The sequence below is a fragment of the Balaenoptera ricei genome, chromosome 2 (assembly GCF_028023285.1).
Source record: "Balaenoptera ricei isolate mBalRic1 chromosome 2, mBalRic1.hap2, whole genome shotgun sequence".
NCBI classification, from domain to species: Eukaryota; Metazoa; Chordata; class Mammalia; order Artiodactyla; family Balaenopteridae; genus Balaenoptera; species Balaenoptera ricei.
Window position 1 is genome coordinate 95,031,975 of NC_082640.1, and position 16,726 is coordinate 95,048,700.

At 43.4% G+C, this 16,726-nt stretch overlaps 1 protein-coding gene across 1 annotated transcript in view; it reads right to left on the reverse strand.

The window, feature by feature from the left end:
* The window catches only part of SLC27A2 (solute carrier family 27 member 2), a 54,647-nt gene extending 42,417 nt beyond the window's left edge, over positions 1-12,230 (reverse strand). Inside the window, exon 1 of the mRNA XM_059915549.1 lies at positions 11,482-12,230. Coding sequence (XP_059771532.1) covers positions 11,482-11,959 — 478 coding nt within the window. The 5' untranslated portion in view covers positions 11,960-12,230. The remainder of the gene's footprint in view (positions 1-11,481) is intronic.
* Between the last annotated feature and the right edge of the window lie 4,496 nt (positions 12,231-16,726).

Here is a 16,726-nt window from a genome sequence, read left to right on the forward strand (position 1 = left end):
TCAGTTTTTCACCATTGAGAATGATGTTTGCTGTGGGTTTGTCATATATGGCCTTTATTATGTTGAGGTAGGTTCCCTCTGTGCCCACTTTCTGAAGAGTTTTTATCATAAATGGGTGTTGAATTTTGTTGAAAGCTTTTTCTGCATCTATTGAGAAGATCATATGGTTTTTATCCTTCAATTTGTTAATATGGTGTATCACGTTGATTGATTTGCGTATATTGAAGAATCCTTGCATTCCTGGGATAAACCCCACTTGATCATAGTATATGATACTTTTAATGTGCTGTTGGATTCTGTTTGCTAGTATTTTGCTGAGGATTTTTGCATCTATGTTCATCAGTGAAATTGGCCTGTAGTTTTCTTTCTTTGTGACATCTTTGTCTGGTTTTGGTATCAGGGTGATGGTGGCCTCGTAGAAGGAGTTTGGGAGTGTTCCTCCCTCTGCTATATTTTGAAAGAGTTTGAGAAGGATAGGTGTTAGCTCTTCTCTAAATGTTTGATAGAATTCGCCTGTAAAGCCATCTGGTCCAGGGCTTTTGTTTGTTGGAAGATTTTTAATCACAGTTTCAATTTCAGTGCTTGTGATTGGTCTGTTCATATTTTCTATTTCTTCCTGGTTCAGTCTCAGAAGGTTGTGCATTTCTAAGAATTTGTCCATTTCTTCCAGGTTGTCCATTTTATTGGCATATAGTTGCTTGTAGTAATCTCTCATGATCCTTTGCATTTCTGCAGTGTCAGATGTAACTTCTCCTTTTTCATTTCTAATTCTGTTGATTTGAGTCCTCTCCCTCTTTTTCTTGATGAGTCTGACTAATGGCTTATCAATTTTATCTTCTCAAAGAACCAGTTTTTCGTTTTATTGATCTTTGCTATTGTTTCCCTTGTTTCTATTTCATTTATTTCTGCTCCGATCTTTATGATTTGTTTCCTTCTACTAACTTTGGGTTTTGTTTGTTCTTCTTTCTCTTGTTCCTTTAGGTGTAAGGTTAGATTGTTTATTTGAGATTTTTCTTATTTCTTGAGGTAGGCTTGTATAGCTATAAACTTCCCTCTTAGAACTGCTTTTGCTGCATCCCATAGGTTTTGGATTGTCGTGTTTTCATTGTCATTTGTCTCTAGGTATTTTTTGATTTCCTCTTTCATTTCTTCAGTGATCTCTTGGTTATTTAGTAACGTAGTGTTTAGCCTCCATGTGTTAGTGTTTTTTACGTTTTTTTCCCCTCTAATTCATTTCTAATCTCATAGCATTGTGGTCAGAAAAGATGCTTGATATGATGTCAGTTTTCTTAAATTTACTGAGGCTTGATTTGTGACCCAAGATGTGATCTATCCTGGAGAATGTTCTGTGTGCACTTGAGAAGAAAGTGTAATCTGCTGTTTTTGGATGGAATGTACTATAAGTATCAGTTAAATCTATCTGGACTATTGTGTCATTTAAAACTTCTGTTTCCTTATTTATTTTCATTTTGGATGATCTGTCCATTGGTGTAACTGAGGTGTTAAAGTCCCCCACTATTATTGTGTTACTGTTGATTTCCTCTTTTATAGCTGTTAGCAGTTGCCTTATGTATTGAGGTGCTCCTATGTTGGGTGCATATATATTTATAATTGTTATATCTTCTTCTTGGATTGATCCCTTGATCATAATGTAGTATCCTTCCTTGTCTCTTGAAACATTCTTTATTTTCAAGTCTATATTATCTGATATGAGTATTGCTGCTCCAGCTTTCTTTTGATTTCCATTTGCATGGAATACCTTTTTCCATCCCCTCACTTACAGTCTGTATGTGTCCCTAAGTCTGAAGTGGGTCTCTTGTAGACAGCATATGTATGGGTCTTGTTTTTGTATCCATTCAGCAAGCCTGTGTCTTTTGGTTGGAGCATTTAATCCATTCACGTTTAAGGTAATTATCAATATGTATGTTCCTATGACCATTTTCTTAATTGTTTTGGGTTTGTTTTTGTAGGTCCTTTGCTTCTCTTGTGTTTCCCACTTAGAAGTTCCTTTAGCATTTGTTGTAGAGCTGGTTTGGTGGTGCTGAATTCTCTTAGCTTTTGCTTGTCTGTAAAGCTTTTGATTTCTCCTTCAAATCTGAATGAGATCCTTGCTGGGTAGAGTAATCTTGGTTGTAGGTTCTTCCCATTCATCACTTTAAGTATATCATGCCACTCCCTTCTGGCTTGTAGAGTTTCTGCTGAGAAATCAGCTGTTAACCTTATGGGAGTTCCCTTGTATGTTATTTGTTGTTTTTCCCTTGCTGCTTTCAATAATTTTTCTTTGTCTTTAATTTTTGCTAATTTGATTACTATGTGTCTCAGTGTGTTTCTCCTTGGGTTTGTCCTGTATGGGACTCACTGTGCTTCCTGGACTTGGGTGGCTATTTCCTTTCCCCTGTTAGGGAAGTTTCCGACTATAATCTCTGCAAATATTTTCTCTGGTCCTTTCTCCTTCTGGGACCCCTATAATGTGAATATTGTTGCATTTAATGTTTTCTTCCCTCTTGTATTTTGACTGCTCTGTAGTTCTTCAGTATTTTGAGAAGATCATCAAAAATATTACTGTTGTAAAAACAGTAACTGGAGTGCTAATGTCCCTTGCCAATGCCTTGGTTCAGACCCTCATTATTTCCTGGCTAGATAATTGCAGTAGCCTCCTGACCGACCTCCTTGACTCTAACCTCTCCCTGCTTCCAATATCAGCGACACCACTGCCCAACTTCTTGTTCCTGCACTGTTTAAAATCCTTCAATGGCTTCCTTTGTGACAGAAGTCACTCTCTATGCAGTGTGTGAGGTCCTGAGGTCCTTCACAGTCTATGCCCCCCTCCCCGACTTTTCTGACATCATCTCCTTCTATCTACCTCTTGTCCCCTTTCCTCTAACCACACTGATCTATGTGAAGTGAGTGTACCCATAATTCTCACATCTTACTATCTTTGTCCAGGTGATTTCATCTGCCTGGAATGCCCTCTGGTCCCCGGTCACCGGGGAAACTCCTGCTCATCCTTCAAGACTCAGCCTCATTGCACTTAGCTCTATGGCCCTCCCTCAGGAGCTTGCATTTACTTCTATCACATGTGTTTAGTACGTAGTGTGACACGCTTCAGTTCTTTTTCTCCTCTATTTGACAGTGAAAAACTTGAGGTTAAGGGATTATAACATATCATCTTGGCAACCCCTCCCTCCCTAGATAAGTGCCCAATAAATGTTTACAGTTGAAAGAATCTGTACAAACTATTGTATTAGTCAATGTGGAAGAGACAGAGGAATAAGCTGAAGCTGTTGATTTTAAAGGATTTAGATATTGCAATACTGTGAGTTGATAAACCTCTAATAAAATAAAATGCAAAATTAAATTATTTTTGTGATAGAGGTATGCCTTGCATACAAGTAAGGGACTACAAAAGTAAATTAAAAACAAAACAAAACTTCTATTGCTACTTAAAGAATTAAATCTTTCTCCCTCTCTCCCTTCACCTGAGACTGAGGCTACTTAGTTAAATAGTGTGTTCATAAGTTACCTGGATTATTTCTCTCTCTTTCCCAACATTTATTCAACATCTGTTTAAAGACTGTTCCCCATGTGCATGGTTCTAAGCACTGGATACAGCAGTGAGTAAACCAGATATTGTCCCTGTTTTCATAGAGCCCAGGTCTAGTGGGGGAAGAAACAGACAAAGAAATAATCCATTAAAATAAGGTGTCATAGGTGTCACAGGAGGGGAGGGGGAGGTGGTATTTTGGAAGCATACGGGAGGGGCACAAAGACAACCCAGAGGAAGTGTTATCTAAACTGAGACCTGAAGGGTGAGCAGGAGTTGGCAAGATGAATATCCACTGAGATCGACTGAGCCTGTTTGTAGCTGAGGGGACAGCTTATGCAAAGACCCAGACGCAAACAGAATGGTGCCAAAGTAGCTAAAAGAGGATAAAGCTGACTGGAGTGTAGAATGGGAGGGAAAGAAGGTTGGGAGAAGAAACTGGGATGTAAGTTGGGACCAGGTTCCTGGCTTAGGTCAGGTAAATGGGTTGGAGGGGGCAAGACCAGAGGTAGGGAGACCATTTGGTAGAGCAAGCTTGTTTGCATTAAGGTAGCAGCAGAGGGTAGGAAGAGTAGATGCATTTTAAAGATGTTTGGGAGGTAGAATAGACTGGATTTGGTAACACTCTGGATGAGAGAATAATTATAGGTCAAAAGGGACTTTAATTTTTTCTGTAATTTTTTAAAAGAAAATTTACTCAGGCATTAGTGATATATCAAAAATTAATAATAGTAATAATAAAAGTAAAAGGAGATGTAATTAAGCAGGTATCATGCTTGATCACAGTTCAAGCAATTTGGCAAATTGTATCCTCTACTTCCCTCATGTTCCTACCTGGCCTTCTGCAGGCTTTTGGTTTGTGAGCCCTGACCTTTCATAGAGGTCAGCTTATGTGAAGGAAAGGCCATTGCCCCTGCCCAACACAGTTTCCCTACATGGCCTCTGGGCTGTTGGTGCAGAATTTGCATTTGGACATTGAGTTGAGTTTCCAGTGGCTCGCCAGCCATGTCAGGGCATACCTCATATGTCCTATGGTAGCAGCCTTTCTTCCCTTAAACTAAAGATGCTAATATTTATATAAACATATCTATACACACACATATAAACTGAAATTTGAAGGGAAATTCTGGATGTGAATGCAACTCATTAACTATGTATTTGATATTTAGTGTCTTTTCTAAATATGATTGGGCCCCGTGTTTTCTGCTTCACGCGTGTATTTTTTTTGTAATTCTTACTGTAAAGTCTGCTTACTTAAGATAAAAGTGGCAATCAACAGGGACATATAAGATCAAATAAATCTACTTGTCGCAGGTTGAGCTCCCTGGGACTCTGAGATTTGTGTGTAGGAGTGCTCTCGGGAATGACACCTGTGGGGTTGCACGGAAAGTAGATTGGATAGAGGGAGAGATTGCACTGTGATGCAGTCACATAGTGGCCTCCCTCAATTGATCCTACAGGGACTCTGGGCCCGGGATGGCCCTTCAGGTTGTCCCAAATGAAGTGAAGTGGATCCTACCTCCATGCCTGCCCACCAGCCAGTCATTGGATGCAGATTAGGGGTGGTAGTGCTTGACCTTGGGCAAAGCAGCTTTCTTCAACCAAGGGCAAGCCCTGGAAAGGCTCTTAGCTGACCGCTGTCAGCTACCAATGCTTTCAGCAGCTGAGGAATGAGTACCTCAGTCCTGGCGTGGGGATTTGGGCAGCACATCACAGCATCCACCACAGCTTTCATTCTTAGTGATAAAAGATTTACAAATTTCATTTGTGGAGAACAATTTGTATAGTAGCTTTACATACATCACCTTGCATAATTTTCCCAATGACCCTGTGTTATAGATGATGGTAAGCCTGTTTTTACAAATGAGGACAGAAGCTCAGTGAGTCTATGTGTGGAAGGTTATACACAAAATAAAAAGAATTATACTGGGCTTCTAGGAGTCCCACCTCCTTGTACTAGATATTCAAGTTCAAGTTTTGGTAAAGTGCCTTGATTTTTTGTAAGACACTGTCTACTTGACATGCTCAGTGCTTGTTCAGGCATGTGGATCTGCCTTTACACAGTACTATGGATAATCTCTCATTCATTTTTTTGATGAAGAGCATAACCTTAAGCTTTATGAAAAGTAGGATTCAGGGAAAGTTGCCTAAAGGGTGCAGAGTGGATCTGTCACTTCTTCATTAGTCTAGGCTGAAATTATGGATGGAAATAGAACCTCAGAGAAAGCAGTACACCTTTGGATGATGGAAAATTGACTGATTATGAAATCACTGATCCCCCTTAAAATTCATTTTGTTTAAAAGAAAAGAAAAAAAATCAGGGTAGCATAGGAATTTTCCTCCCTCACCCATAACCTTTTTTTATAAGAAAGGGAAGAAGAGAAATTTCTGAGTACACAGGCCCACTCCTAGAAAGCAGGGGGAGAGGGCAGGTGGTGAGCTGAATCAGTTTTCATCATCAAAGTGGCAAGATGCTGCTGGCTAAACCTGCTGCTTTTTAATAGGAAAGGCATTCAATCTAGCAGCTTGTTCTGCTATTAGATTGCCTCACTGAATGGGTAACTGACCAAGTTAGTTAAATAAAACACCCCAGGAATGTTTAATAATAAAGTAAGATCTGAAAAGAAGGCAATGAAAGGAAATGGGTTTTGATCAGAATTTCAGGATGAAATGGTTGGCGGATGAACAAATCAGAATTGAAGACTTATCTTTTCTTCACTCAGAAAGGCAACTGAAACAAACTGGTTCTAACACAGCTCTTGGAGACTGAAAATAGTTTTAAAAATACCATTTGTAGCCCAATAAAGTCTGCTTTGACGAGAAAAAAAAAATACCATTTGTAACTGTGATTTTGCATTTCTATCCCTGGCAGTTTGGAATTATAGTAATTAATAACCTAGCGTCTAGTCTGTACCTCAACAAGATGTGCTAGAACACCCTTCAAATAGAGGCATGCATACCCTCCCCTCCCCCACAACACAAATCACCCTGAGGTCAGAAAGCTGTTTAATCAAGGTTAAGTCCCGCTAGGAGAAAGCAGATTTTTAACAGGATACATACTCGTCTCATATTTATATAATTATATAATTTCTTAATATTATTTTTCATTTCTCTCAAAGTGTCTCGCGTTCTAAATAGCCCTGGAATCAAGGGTAACGGCTCGTCATGAGGTTACCAGGTGACTCCAGCCCTTACATAATTATAATCATTTGACATCCATAAGCAACCAAGTCACCTGTCTACTAGTTGTGTACTTCCCTATTTCTCAGAGGCTGTGGGAGGGTCCTTTTCAAACACTGGCCAATTACACTCCTTATGCAGAGTAATTCAAACGCTATCCTTCTTCGGATTCAACATCATTTTTCATGCTGTCATGCCCATCCCAACAGTTCTTAGACTTTGGGGAAGAAAGCCTGTTACAGCCAACCAAAATGATGGAACTCATTAATGCCACAAACATTTACTTACTGGGGCATTATTCAAAGATATATGAGAAAACTGTAAGCCGTTGAGACAAAGTGCATGGAAGCAACACATCTAAGTTACTCCTTGGGCAGCCCAGAAAGAGGAATGGAGACAGGATATCTCTATGCCCTGATCCTTGAATAAGTTTGCACTAGAAAATTATCTCATTGCATGGAAGTGAGGCCACTGCTGTTGGCCATTCCTTGGGTTCTCTGAGTCCCTATTTTCTCTACAGTAGAGTCTCTTCAGTAGACAGCTTAAAAATGACTATTATTTAAGTCCAGCCTGCTGTTGTCCTTACACAGTAAAACTCTTTAATGAAGCATCTCACTGGTGTTGGGGACCTGATGAAAACTGCCTCTGGACTCCTCTTACCTAGAATTCCCCCTCTACAACTGCATTTGCCCAGCTCTGTTGTCAGTGTCCCCAAGAAGCCTTCACCCTCTGCTCTTTTTCCTCCACAGCACTCTGTAGCTCTCCCAGCATACTTATCACATTCTCCTGGGCGTCACAATCATTTGTGTATATGTGGCTTAGTTCTTCTACTGGACTGCAAGATCCTTGAACTAATTCAGCTTCTCTCCCCATCCCACCATGGCAACTAGCTTGTACCTTGCGGGGACTCTCTAAATATTTCTTGATGTGATATCAAATTGTCGTGCCATCTGCTTTTCTCCATCTAACCTCAAAAGTTTGTTTGATGAGAGTTCTCCTTGGTCCTGACACTAGTTTTAGAATGTTCTCCTGTTTTGGAACTTTCAATGATGCAACACTTTTGAAAGCTATTGGAAACATTTTATCTTATCACATTGTTTAAAGGAGGTCCAATTTTATTTTTCACAACCCTGCAAAACCAGGTCAAAGGTAATCTGGAATATTTTATAACCTCTCTGGATCTCAGTCTTGAAAGACATAGTATCTTTGTTACTAAAGCCTTGTACAAGAGTAGTGCCAACACTGGGGGAGCTGTGCATGATTATGTTGAGCCGTGCAATGCAGACCTGGCCAGTGAGCTGATGAATGAGTTATTCTTCCAGTAGAAGAGCTAGCTCAGTGACAATCTTAATGCGAGCATAAATGGAAACAAAGCAAACTTACAATTTTGGGGGCCCTTTTGGGTGTTTAAAAAATTTTTTTTTTACAAAACATCCGATGTTGTATGAAATTAAATATGGCTTGCTGTCTTACCCATATTCTATGTTTGGGAAGTTGCTTGAAAAACTACTGGCCCAACAAATTGGTTTCTATCAACTACAACATTATGCGGGTTTCAATAGCTGAAGGCAATTTTTCCATGTGATTACATACATCATACCCTTCTATGGAGAAGGATCCTGAAATGCACCACAGAGAGAAAATTATATTCTCTGGGAGATGGGTGGTTCTGTTTGATTCAGGGAAGTGTTTGTGAGTCTTTGGCTTTCTCTAAGTATAGTAAGTTCTGATGAAAAATTGGGTACTGAAATGCCTGATAAGGTTGAGCCCTGTTAAACTTTGTGAAGAGTCCCCCAAATTCATGACAAGTGGATCAGTCTTCATGATAAATACCACTGTGCTGGTCCTTTACCTACACTCCAGAATTTGACAGATAGCTGAAACTCAAGAGCTCTTACTAGCCCATGAGCCCTGAGGCTGAAATTCGAAGTAAAGAATCAAACCCTGTTGAACTGTCACCCCTCCAACATTTCTAAATCTTTTCATCTTTCTGTACCATGTTCAAATGGTGTAATAGAATATAAAAAGTGTCCTAGAAGTGAGAAGGAAATTGGGTTCTGTCCCCAGCTCTCTCTGACTCTAGGGAATTGATATCACCCCTCTGGGCCCTTGTTCGTTCAACTATTAAACAAGTGGGAACTAGACTGATTGTTTCTCAAAGCCTAGTCCTTAGATGATTTGCTTCAAAATCATCTAGGGGTGGCATGGGGCTTGATATAAAAATACACTTTCCTGGGCTTCCCTGGTGGCGCAGTGGTTGAGAATCTGCCTGCCAATGCAGGGGACATGGGTTCGAGCCCTGGTCTGGGAAGATCCCACATGCCGCGGAGCAACTGGGCCCGTGAGCCACAACTACTGAGCCTGCGCGTCTGGAGCCTGTGCTCCGCAACAAGAGAGGACGCGACAGTGAGAGGCCCGCGCACCGCGATGAAGAGTGGCCTCCGCTTGCCACAACTAGAGAAAGCCCTCGCACAGAAACGAAGACCCAACACGGCCAAAATAAATAAATTTATTAAAAAAAAAAATACACTTTCCTGGGCCCCACTACAGTCCTGCTGAATCAGTGTTTTTGGGGGATGAGGCTCAGGAATCTGTTTTTTTTTTTTTTTTTTTAAATAAGCTTCCCAGGTGATTCTTACGCTCATTAAAGTGACTTCTAAACTTTTTATTGCAGTATAACACACTCGTTAAGAGTTGGAGGATTATAACATTAGAATATCTCTAAGATTCTTTCCAACTTTAAAGAATTCTAAGAATCAGTCCATTCAACACATTTACGCATGGGCACATTTATTAACAAGCATGCAACTTTGGACTCTGTTACCCCCTTTGCAGGAACCGTTTCAGATCAGAATGTAATTCTGCATGCTGTGTAATGGTCTCTCAGTGATTTGGAAAAACAGAATGTTTTTCAAATGTGTGGCCTCTCTCAAAGGTCAGTTTACTGTAGAGAGTGCTGTAGGTCCACTGGAAAGTCTGTTCAAATTTGATCTGAATGTCAGAATTTCCTTATACTTTCCATGTACGCTGACCAAAGCATAATACTCAATGACAGAAGACTGTTGCCTGGGCGGGAAAGGAGATACCTGGCTGTGTTTCTGATTTGATTACAGAACCAAACTCTATTATAGTCATTTAAATCCAAGCTTCTTTGTCAATAAAACTCCCAGTCTTTGACCTCCCTCACAGAGGGCCTGGGATAATATGCAGGTAAAAAGTATTTAAATCCCTCCTGAAGTGGTACACAGATCACTGTGCTAATAACTTTCTTCTGAATCAACTGGTAAAGTAATAGGTTTAAGAGAGTCTTCCAGTTACTAAATAGTGACGTTGTCTCTTTTCCCAGGCAACTAGAAATTGTTGGGAATTTTCTAGGAAAAGCCATCCCTTTTAAATAATGTGGCTGCCTTTAAAATTATCCCCCTGCTTTTAAACTTTTATACAAAGCCTTCATTTTTTTTTTTGGATTACTTATTTTATGCCCTATGAAACAGGTGTGTAAGCTTCCTGGTTTCCCACAAGTGAATAGACATCTCATCTTTGTGTGACACTAGGCGAACTCCTTAGCTTGCTTCAGTTTCCTCAGCTATGAAATGAAGGAGGAGAGCAGAGGGATGCTTAGTCTCCTCCAGCTCTAACACTTTCCACTCATGTAGAGGAAGGTAGCGTAACGTAGGGAAAGTCATGGGCTTTGAAACTGGACAGACTTAGGTCGGAATTTTAAGTTTCCTCAGTTGTATGGCAGGGGGTAATGATATGTTAGTTCTCAGGGTAATAAAAGCATGTGGCATAGGGCTTGGCACAGAAAGACATTCCAGAAAGGTGAGGCTTCCTGGCTCCCTATTCCTCCATGGCTTTTAGCCTGCACCTGGTTAAGCCTCCTCTTACTGATAGAGTGAGAAGCAACCCCCTGGTCCTTATTCAAGTGCAGGGACAAGATTTCTGGGAAGGGAAACCCAGCAGTCCTGTGGGTAACAGGTTCTTGGTTTCTTCCTGACCTGGTGACCACTGGAGCATGAAGTTACCATTTCGGGTCTGGTTGAAATGTGGCAGGAGGTAACTACAGAACCAAAGGTCACTGTTGCTATAGACGTAATGAGGGCTCACCAGAGCCCGCAGCAGGTAACCAAAGTCTTCTCCCTGGGGAGTAGGTGAGGTCACCTTCTCTCTGCCGTGAGAATCCAGGGAGGCTAACAGCATTTGAGAGTTGGAAGCAGCCTTGAAGACCTTTAGAGAGGAGGAAACCGAGATGCAGGGAGGGAAAGTGACTTTCCCATGATCACACAGCCAATCAAGCAGCAGAGGTGAGAACAGTCTCTCTGGATCCTCCGGAATTCACACTCATGACCCTCTGCATTTCAATGCAGATGTTGTCAGCACTGGTTAAGAGCTTGGATTCTGGAGGTAGATAGATCTGGTTAACCTCCTCTAAATTCTGTGATCTGGGGCACAAGGTTCCTCCTCTCTGGCCTGAGCCGTCTCAACTAAAAAGTCAACCCTACCCGTGTGAGCATTCACAGCAAGGCTGTATGTGTAGTGCTTAACAAAGGGTCTGGCACGGTCAGCTCCCACGACAGAAGGTTCTAATGATCATTAATTGGCGTCTTGAGGAAGGGCTGCCATCCCCTCCCTCTACACCTCCAGTTCCGAGCCGAACCACCCCACCCCCCTTCCTAACCCCTACGCCGCCACGCTGCAGCGGGCTCGTCAAGGCGCGGAGGAGCCCGGTGCGAGGGCGCGGCGGTCCCCAGGCTCACCTGGCGAGGCCAGGAGCACCTTCGCCCCGCAGCACTGGAAGCAGTGCAGCAGGGACTTGCCGCGGATGTTACAGTTGAGGCACGCCATGGCACAGCCCAGCTTGGCCAGCCCCAGCCACAGCCATACGTAGGCCGGTTCGTTGCCCAGGAATATCGCCACGCACTCTCCCTGCCGGAGGCCGAGGCGGTCGCGCAGCGCCCTCGCCACTTGGTTGCTGCGTCGGTCCACCTGCACGTAGGTGAGCGTCTGGTCGCGGAAGAGCAGGAACGGCTTGTGCGGGCTCTGGTGTGCTCTCTCCAGAAAGGCGTGGAGGATGGTGCGCACCGGCCGGCGCTGCCCATAGCGGCGCACCTGCCGGGCCATCCTGGCCAACCGCAGGAAGTAGCTCACGTCCTGGAAGAAGTAGGGGGAGCAGAGGTTCATCAGCAGCGGCAGGAGCAGCACCGCCGCCAGGACCGCGTAGATGACGGGCAGCATGACGGCGGCCGGGCCCCCTGGCCCCTCGAGGGCAGAGGGCGCACTACGGGCGTGCAGCGCGGCGGCGGGGCGGGCTCCGGGCGGACGACTGGCGGGCGGCGCAGGGGCGCTCGGCGAGGCGGGGGCGACGGCGGAGCGCCTGGGCTGCCGGCACCGTTGCGGGCTCTCGGGCAGGTGGAGCGGTGTCTGGGCTGCCCGGGTTTCGGGGCGCGACCGGCCGGCTGAGCCCGCCCCCTCGTCGGGGTGCAGCCACCTGCGCGCCAGGCCCGCCCCTGCGGTCCTCCCCAGGCGGGGAAGGCGGCTCCGCGGCTCACTGGGGCCTCGGCTGCCTCTCCGCCCGAGTCTGGAGGTCTGGGGCCAAGGCTGGACTCCCCTGTGGTGTGACCTTATCAAAATGGTGACCGTAAGACACCTTAGAAGACGTTGAGAAGATTAGAGGAGATAATGCAGGCAACAGGGCTAGTGTTGTTTATTGCTGCCCGAATAGAGTGCCTTATAGAGACGACAGATTGTCATTATCAATAGAGAACCTTCTAAGTGGGAGACAGTCCTATGGTTTATTAGTAGCGGGCACCAGGTGCCACTGCCAGATCAGAACTCCATCTCTCCTTTCTGGTCCTGGGGGCATTCCGCCTACTCTCTGTTTCTCACACTTGCTTTCCTACACCCAGCACCCCGCCGGACCCCGCCCAACCCCCAGGCTAATTGCCAGGCGGGCTCTTGTGACAGAGTTCAGGGGTGAACAAAAGCGCCTGCGATTGCCGCCTCCCGCTCGTCCCAGCCCCTGGGCAGTGAGTGAGGATGGGACGCTCCAATCCGAGACGTCCCTTCGGCCCAGCTAGCCCAGATTAAGCTTGAGGTAGCGCCACACTGCCCCATGAAACCAAGTTCCGGTGAGGTTTTGATTAGTTATAATACGTTGTTCTTTAAGTGATCTCCCCTTGCCCCCTCCTTGTACGTTGAAAATTCTCAAGTATTGTCATTCCAGTTCAATTCAATTTACTAAGTGGCTCCGTGAGAAACTAGCACAACACAGAGGAAATTAAGTAAAAGTTATTGGCATTTCTCAGAAGCCATTTCTTTTTCTTTTTTTTTTTTTTTAAAATACATCTTTATTGGGGTATAATTGCTTTACAATGTTGTGTTAGTTTCTGCTGTGCAACAAAGTGAATCAGCTATATGTATACCTATATTCCCATATCCCCAGCCTCTTGCGCCTCCCTCCCACCCTCCCTATCCCATCCCTCTAGGTGGTCACAAAGCACGGAGCTGATCTCCCTGTGCTATGTGGCTGCTTCCCTGCTAGCTATCTATTTTACATTTGGTTGTGTATGCATGTCAGTGCTACTCTCTCACTACGTCCCAGCCTTCCCTTCCGCTCCTGTGTCCTCAAGTTGGTTCAGAAGCCATTTCTTTTAGGGTGATCCTTTCTTTTAATTTCCCTTAGTGCTGCTTCTATACAGAGTGAATACTGGCTGCTTGCTACAGAGGAGGGTCAGGATTTAAGCAAAGCAGCGTTTTACTCTCTTCCTCCTCTGTCTTCCTGCATTCATCCGTTTTATTCTTATGAGACAACCACAAGTAATGAATGCTTACCCCTGCCAGAAACTAGCCTCTGCTAGGGGCTTCCTGTATGATATTTTTGGAGCCTCACAGTCATCTAAAGATGGCACTTTCATGCTCATTTATAGACAGGAAAGGGACGCTGAGAGAGGTGAATTAAGACAGCTAGTGAGTGATGCATGGGATTTTGGAATTGGTATCTTTTGGTTCCCAGGCCCACTCTTTACTGTAGCAACATGTTATGCTGTTCTCCTATTCTGTGGGTTTCTATCCATGTTTTCTTTTTCCTTTAGCAATTTTATTTTTTTTCCCCCTTTCACAATCTCCCCTTCCCCCATTTTTTTATCCCCCTCTTCTTATCCCTGGGACCTGCTCTAGCAACCCTTTCCCTTTTCCTGACTCTTTCATGGCTAATCCCGCTACTATCTAATGACTGCTTGAGTCATTGCCCTGGGGAAGAGCCGGGGGCCTTGGTTATCCCTGAGGAGAAGGCTGTAGTGTAAAAGTAGAGGTCAGGACAGAAGCGATTCTGTAGTGCACCTCTTTTTTCATGTTGAAGCTAGAGCCAGCCCTCCTTTTCCATCCCAAAGCCACCTGGTCCCTTCATGACTAATGACTTCAGTGTAGCCTCCTAGGCCTCTCTTGTGTTGTTCTTAAACAGCTACTCTTTCCCCAGAGTCCTTGATTGCCACAAATGCCCACTTTCTCCTCTCTTACTCTGAGAATCGCTTTAGCCTTGTGCATCCACAGTTTTTCAGCTGCAACTGAAAGAGAACAACACCCAAACTGGCTTCAGCAGACACAGGAATTTGAGACTCAGAGTCCAATGGTAGAATAGGCTTCAGGTAAGCCAGTTTCCCTTTCTCCATTTCTCTGCTCCGCCTCCTCTGTTCTCAGGCTGGTTCTCCCCTCATGGTCCAAAGATGGCTGCCAAGCCCTTAGGGATACCTGCTTCCAGTGTCGACTTCAGACAGAAATGTAAGATTCTTTTCCGTAGGAGAAAAAAAAAAAAAAAAAAGGAAGGAAAGAAAAAGAAAAAAGAAGAAAGCTCTTACTGGGTTATGTGCCTGTCTTTGTGGGCTGGGGGGGGGGAGAGAAATGCTGATTGGTTTAAGCCGATCAGGGCTCACCCATGGAGCTGGGGGTACAGTCAATCCCACCTACACCATACTATGGAAAAATCAGGGTCTTATTAAAGAGGAAGTGGGGAGAAGAAATGAATTTGGGGAAGCAATTAGCTAATGTTTGTTATATATATCTTGGAACTCTTTTTCCCAATGATTCTAGCTTCCAGCCTGGGTTCCACTTTGTGCTCTACCACCAGCCTAATGGTCTTTGTGGAAATTTTGCTATCATCATCTCTCCAATGCTCAGTTGTCTTCAGTGACCCCCTCATTGCTTCCCATCCTCTTCCACTCATGGCGTCTATAGACAATTGTCATATTTGTACAGCATACTAGAACACATCTAGGCTGGAGCTGATCAGATGCCCTGGGTCCTCCCTGGCTTCCTTGAGGAGGGAGAAGATTGGTAGCTTAGCACATTGGTTACCCATTCTAGAAACATCTGCTGGGACGCTCTGGTTTATCAAATGAAGTTCAAACTTTAATTTCTGGCTCTTCTGATGCTGACTTGAACTTTCACTGCACTCAGTTAACAAATATTTATTGAGTTTCTACTATGAACCGAACATCATGAGGCACTAAGTGTTTGAAAATGGATCAAAACTTAATTGCAACTACTCCTTTTCAAGAACACTTTGTTTTGAAGAATCTGGTCTGCACCCTCCTAAAAATGCCCTGCATATTCCTCTTTGTATGACTTTGTTCTTGCCTATTTCCACCCCTGAACTCTCCACCCCTCTAAATCCCAACTCTTTAAGGCAGTGGTTCACAGATTTCTGGTTTTCTCAGTCCAGTAGCATTTCAAAATAAAGTACCAACTTAAAAAATTTTCAAGTAAAATCAGCTGCCTCTAGCCAACTGCAGTCTGTTTTTTTTTTTTTTTTAATTTATTTATTTATGGCTGTGTTGGGTCTTCGTTTCTGTGCGAGGGCTTTCTCTAGTTGTGGCAAGCGGGGGCCACTCTTCATCGCGGTGCGCGGGCCTCTCGCTATCGCGGCCTCTCTTGTTGCGGAGCACAGGCTCCAGACGCGCAGGCTCAGTAATTGTGGCTCACGGGCTCAGTTGCTCCGCGGCATGTGGGATCTTCCCAGACCAGGGCTCGAACCCATGTCCCCTGCATTGGCAGGCAGACTCTCAACCACTGCGCCACCAGGGAAGCCCTGCAGTCTGTTTTCATTACTATTTCATAAAAGAATGACATTTTTAGCATTAAAAAGGAAAGTATAATATCTCTTATATGTGGAATCTAAAAAAATGGTACAAATGAACTTATTTATAAAACAGAAATAGAGTCACAGATGTAGAAAACAAACTTATGGTTATGGGGGAGGAGGGGCAGAGGATAAATCAGGAGACTGGGACTGACATATACACAGGTACATATATAAAATAGATAACCAATAAGGACCTACTGTATAACACAGGGAACTCTTCTCAATACTGTGTAACGACCTATATGGGAAAAGAATCTAAAAAAAGAATGGATGTATGTATATGTATAACTGATTCACTTTGTACACCTGAAACTAACACAACATTGTAAATCAACTATATTCCAATAAAAATTATAAAAAAGGAAAGTATAACTGAACCATACACTTAAAAATGGTTAAAATGGTTAATTTTATGTTATGTATATTTCACCACAAAAAATATACACACAAAAAAGGAAAAATACACACAGAAAGAAAAGTATAGTCCTTTTCCAGGAAGGATGAAGACAACATTATACCAACATATAAAAAAGATAGAAATTAAAATATTTTTGAATGCAGAAAAAATACAACTTTTATTGGTTTATTATCCATAGATATTATTTCTATGTAAGTTTGAGTGTTTAGAAATACAAATTCAATAGTGAAGCATGAATTGAACCAAACCTCTTGGACTTTGATATAACTCAAGATTGTTTTATCACTGAGGTCTCAAACATGGAGCTTCCTTACCCCACACCCTTAGCGAAGCTGCCTAGTCCCCTCCGCTCCCATGCCCCCACAGCCACTGAGCCTACCTGTTACCTTCATCAAGATTCTAGTGCCTTCCTGACCAGTCTCTTCAGCCTCCTAGACTCCTTGTTTCC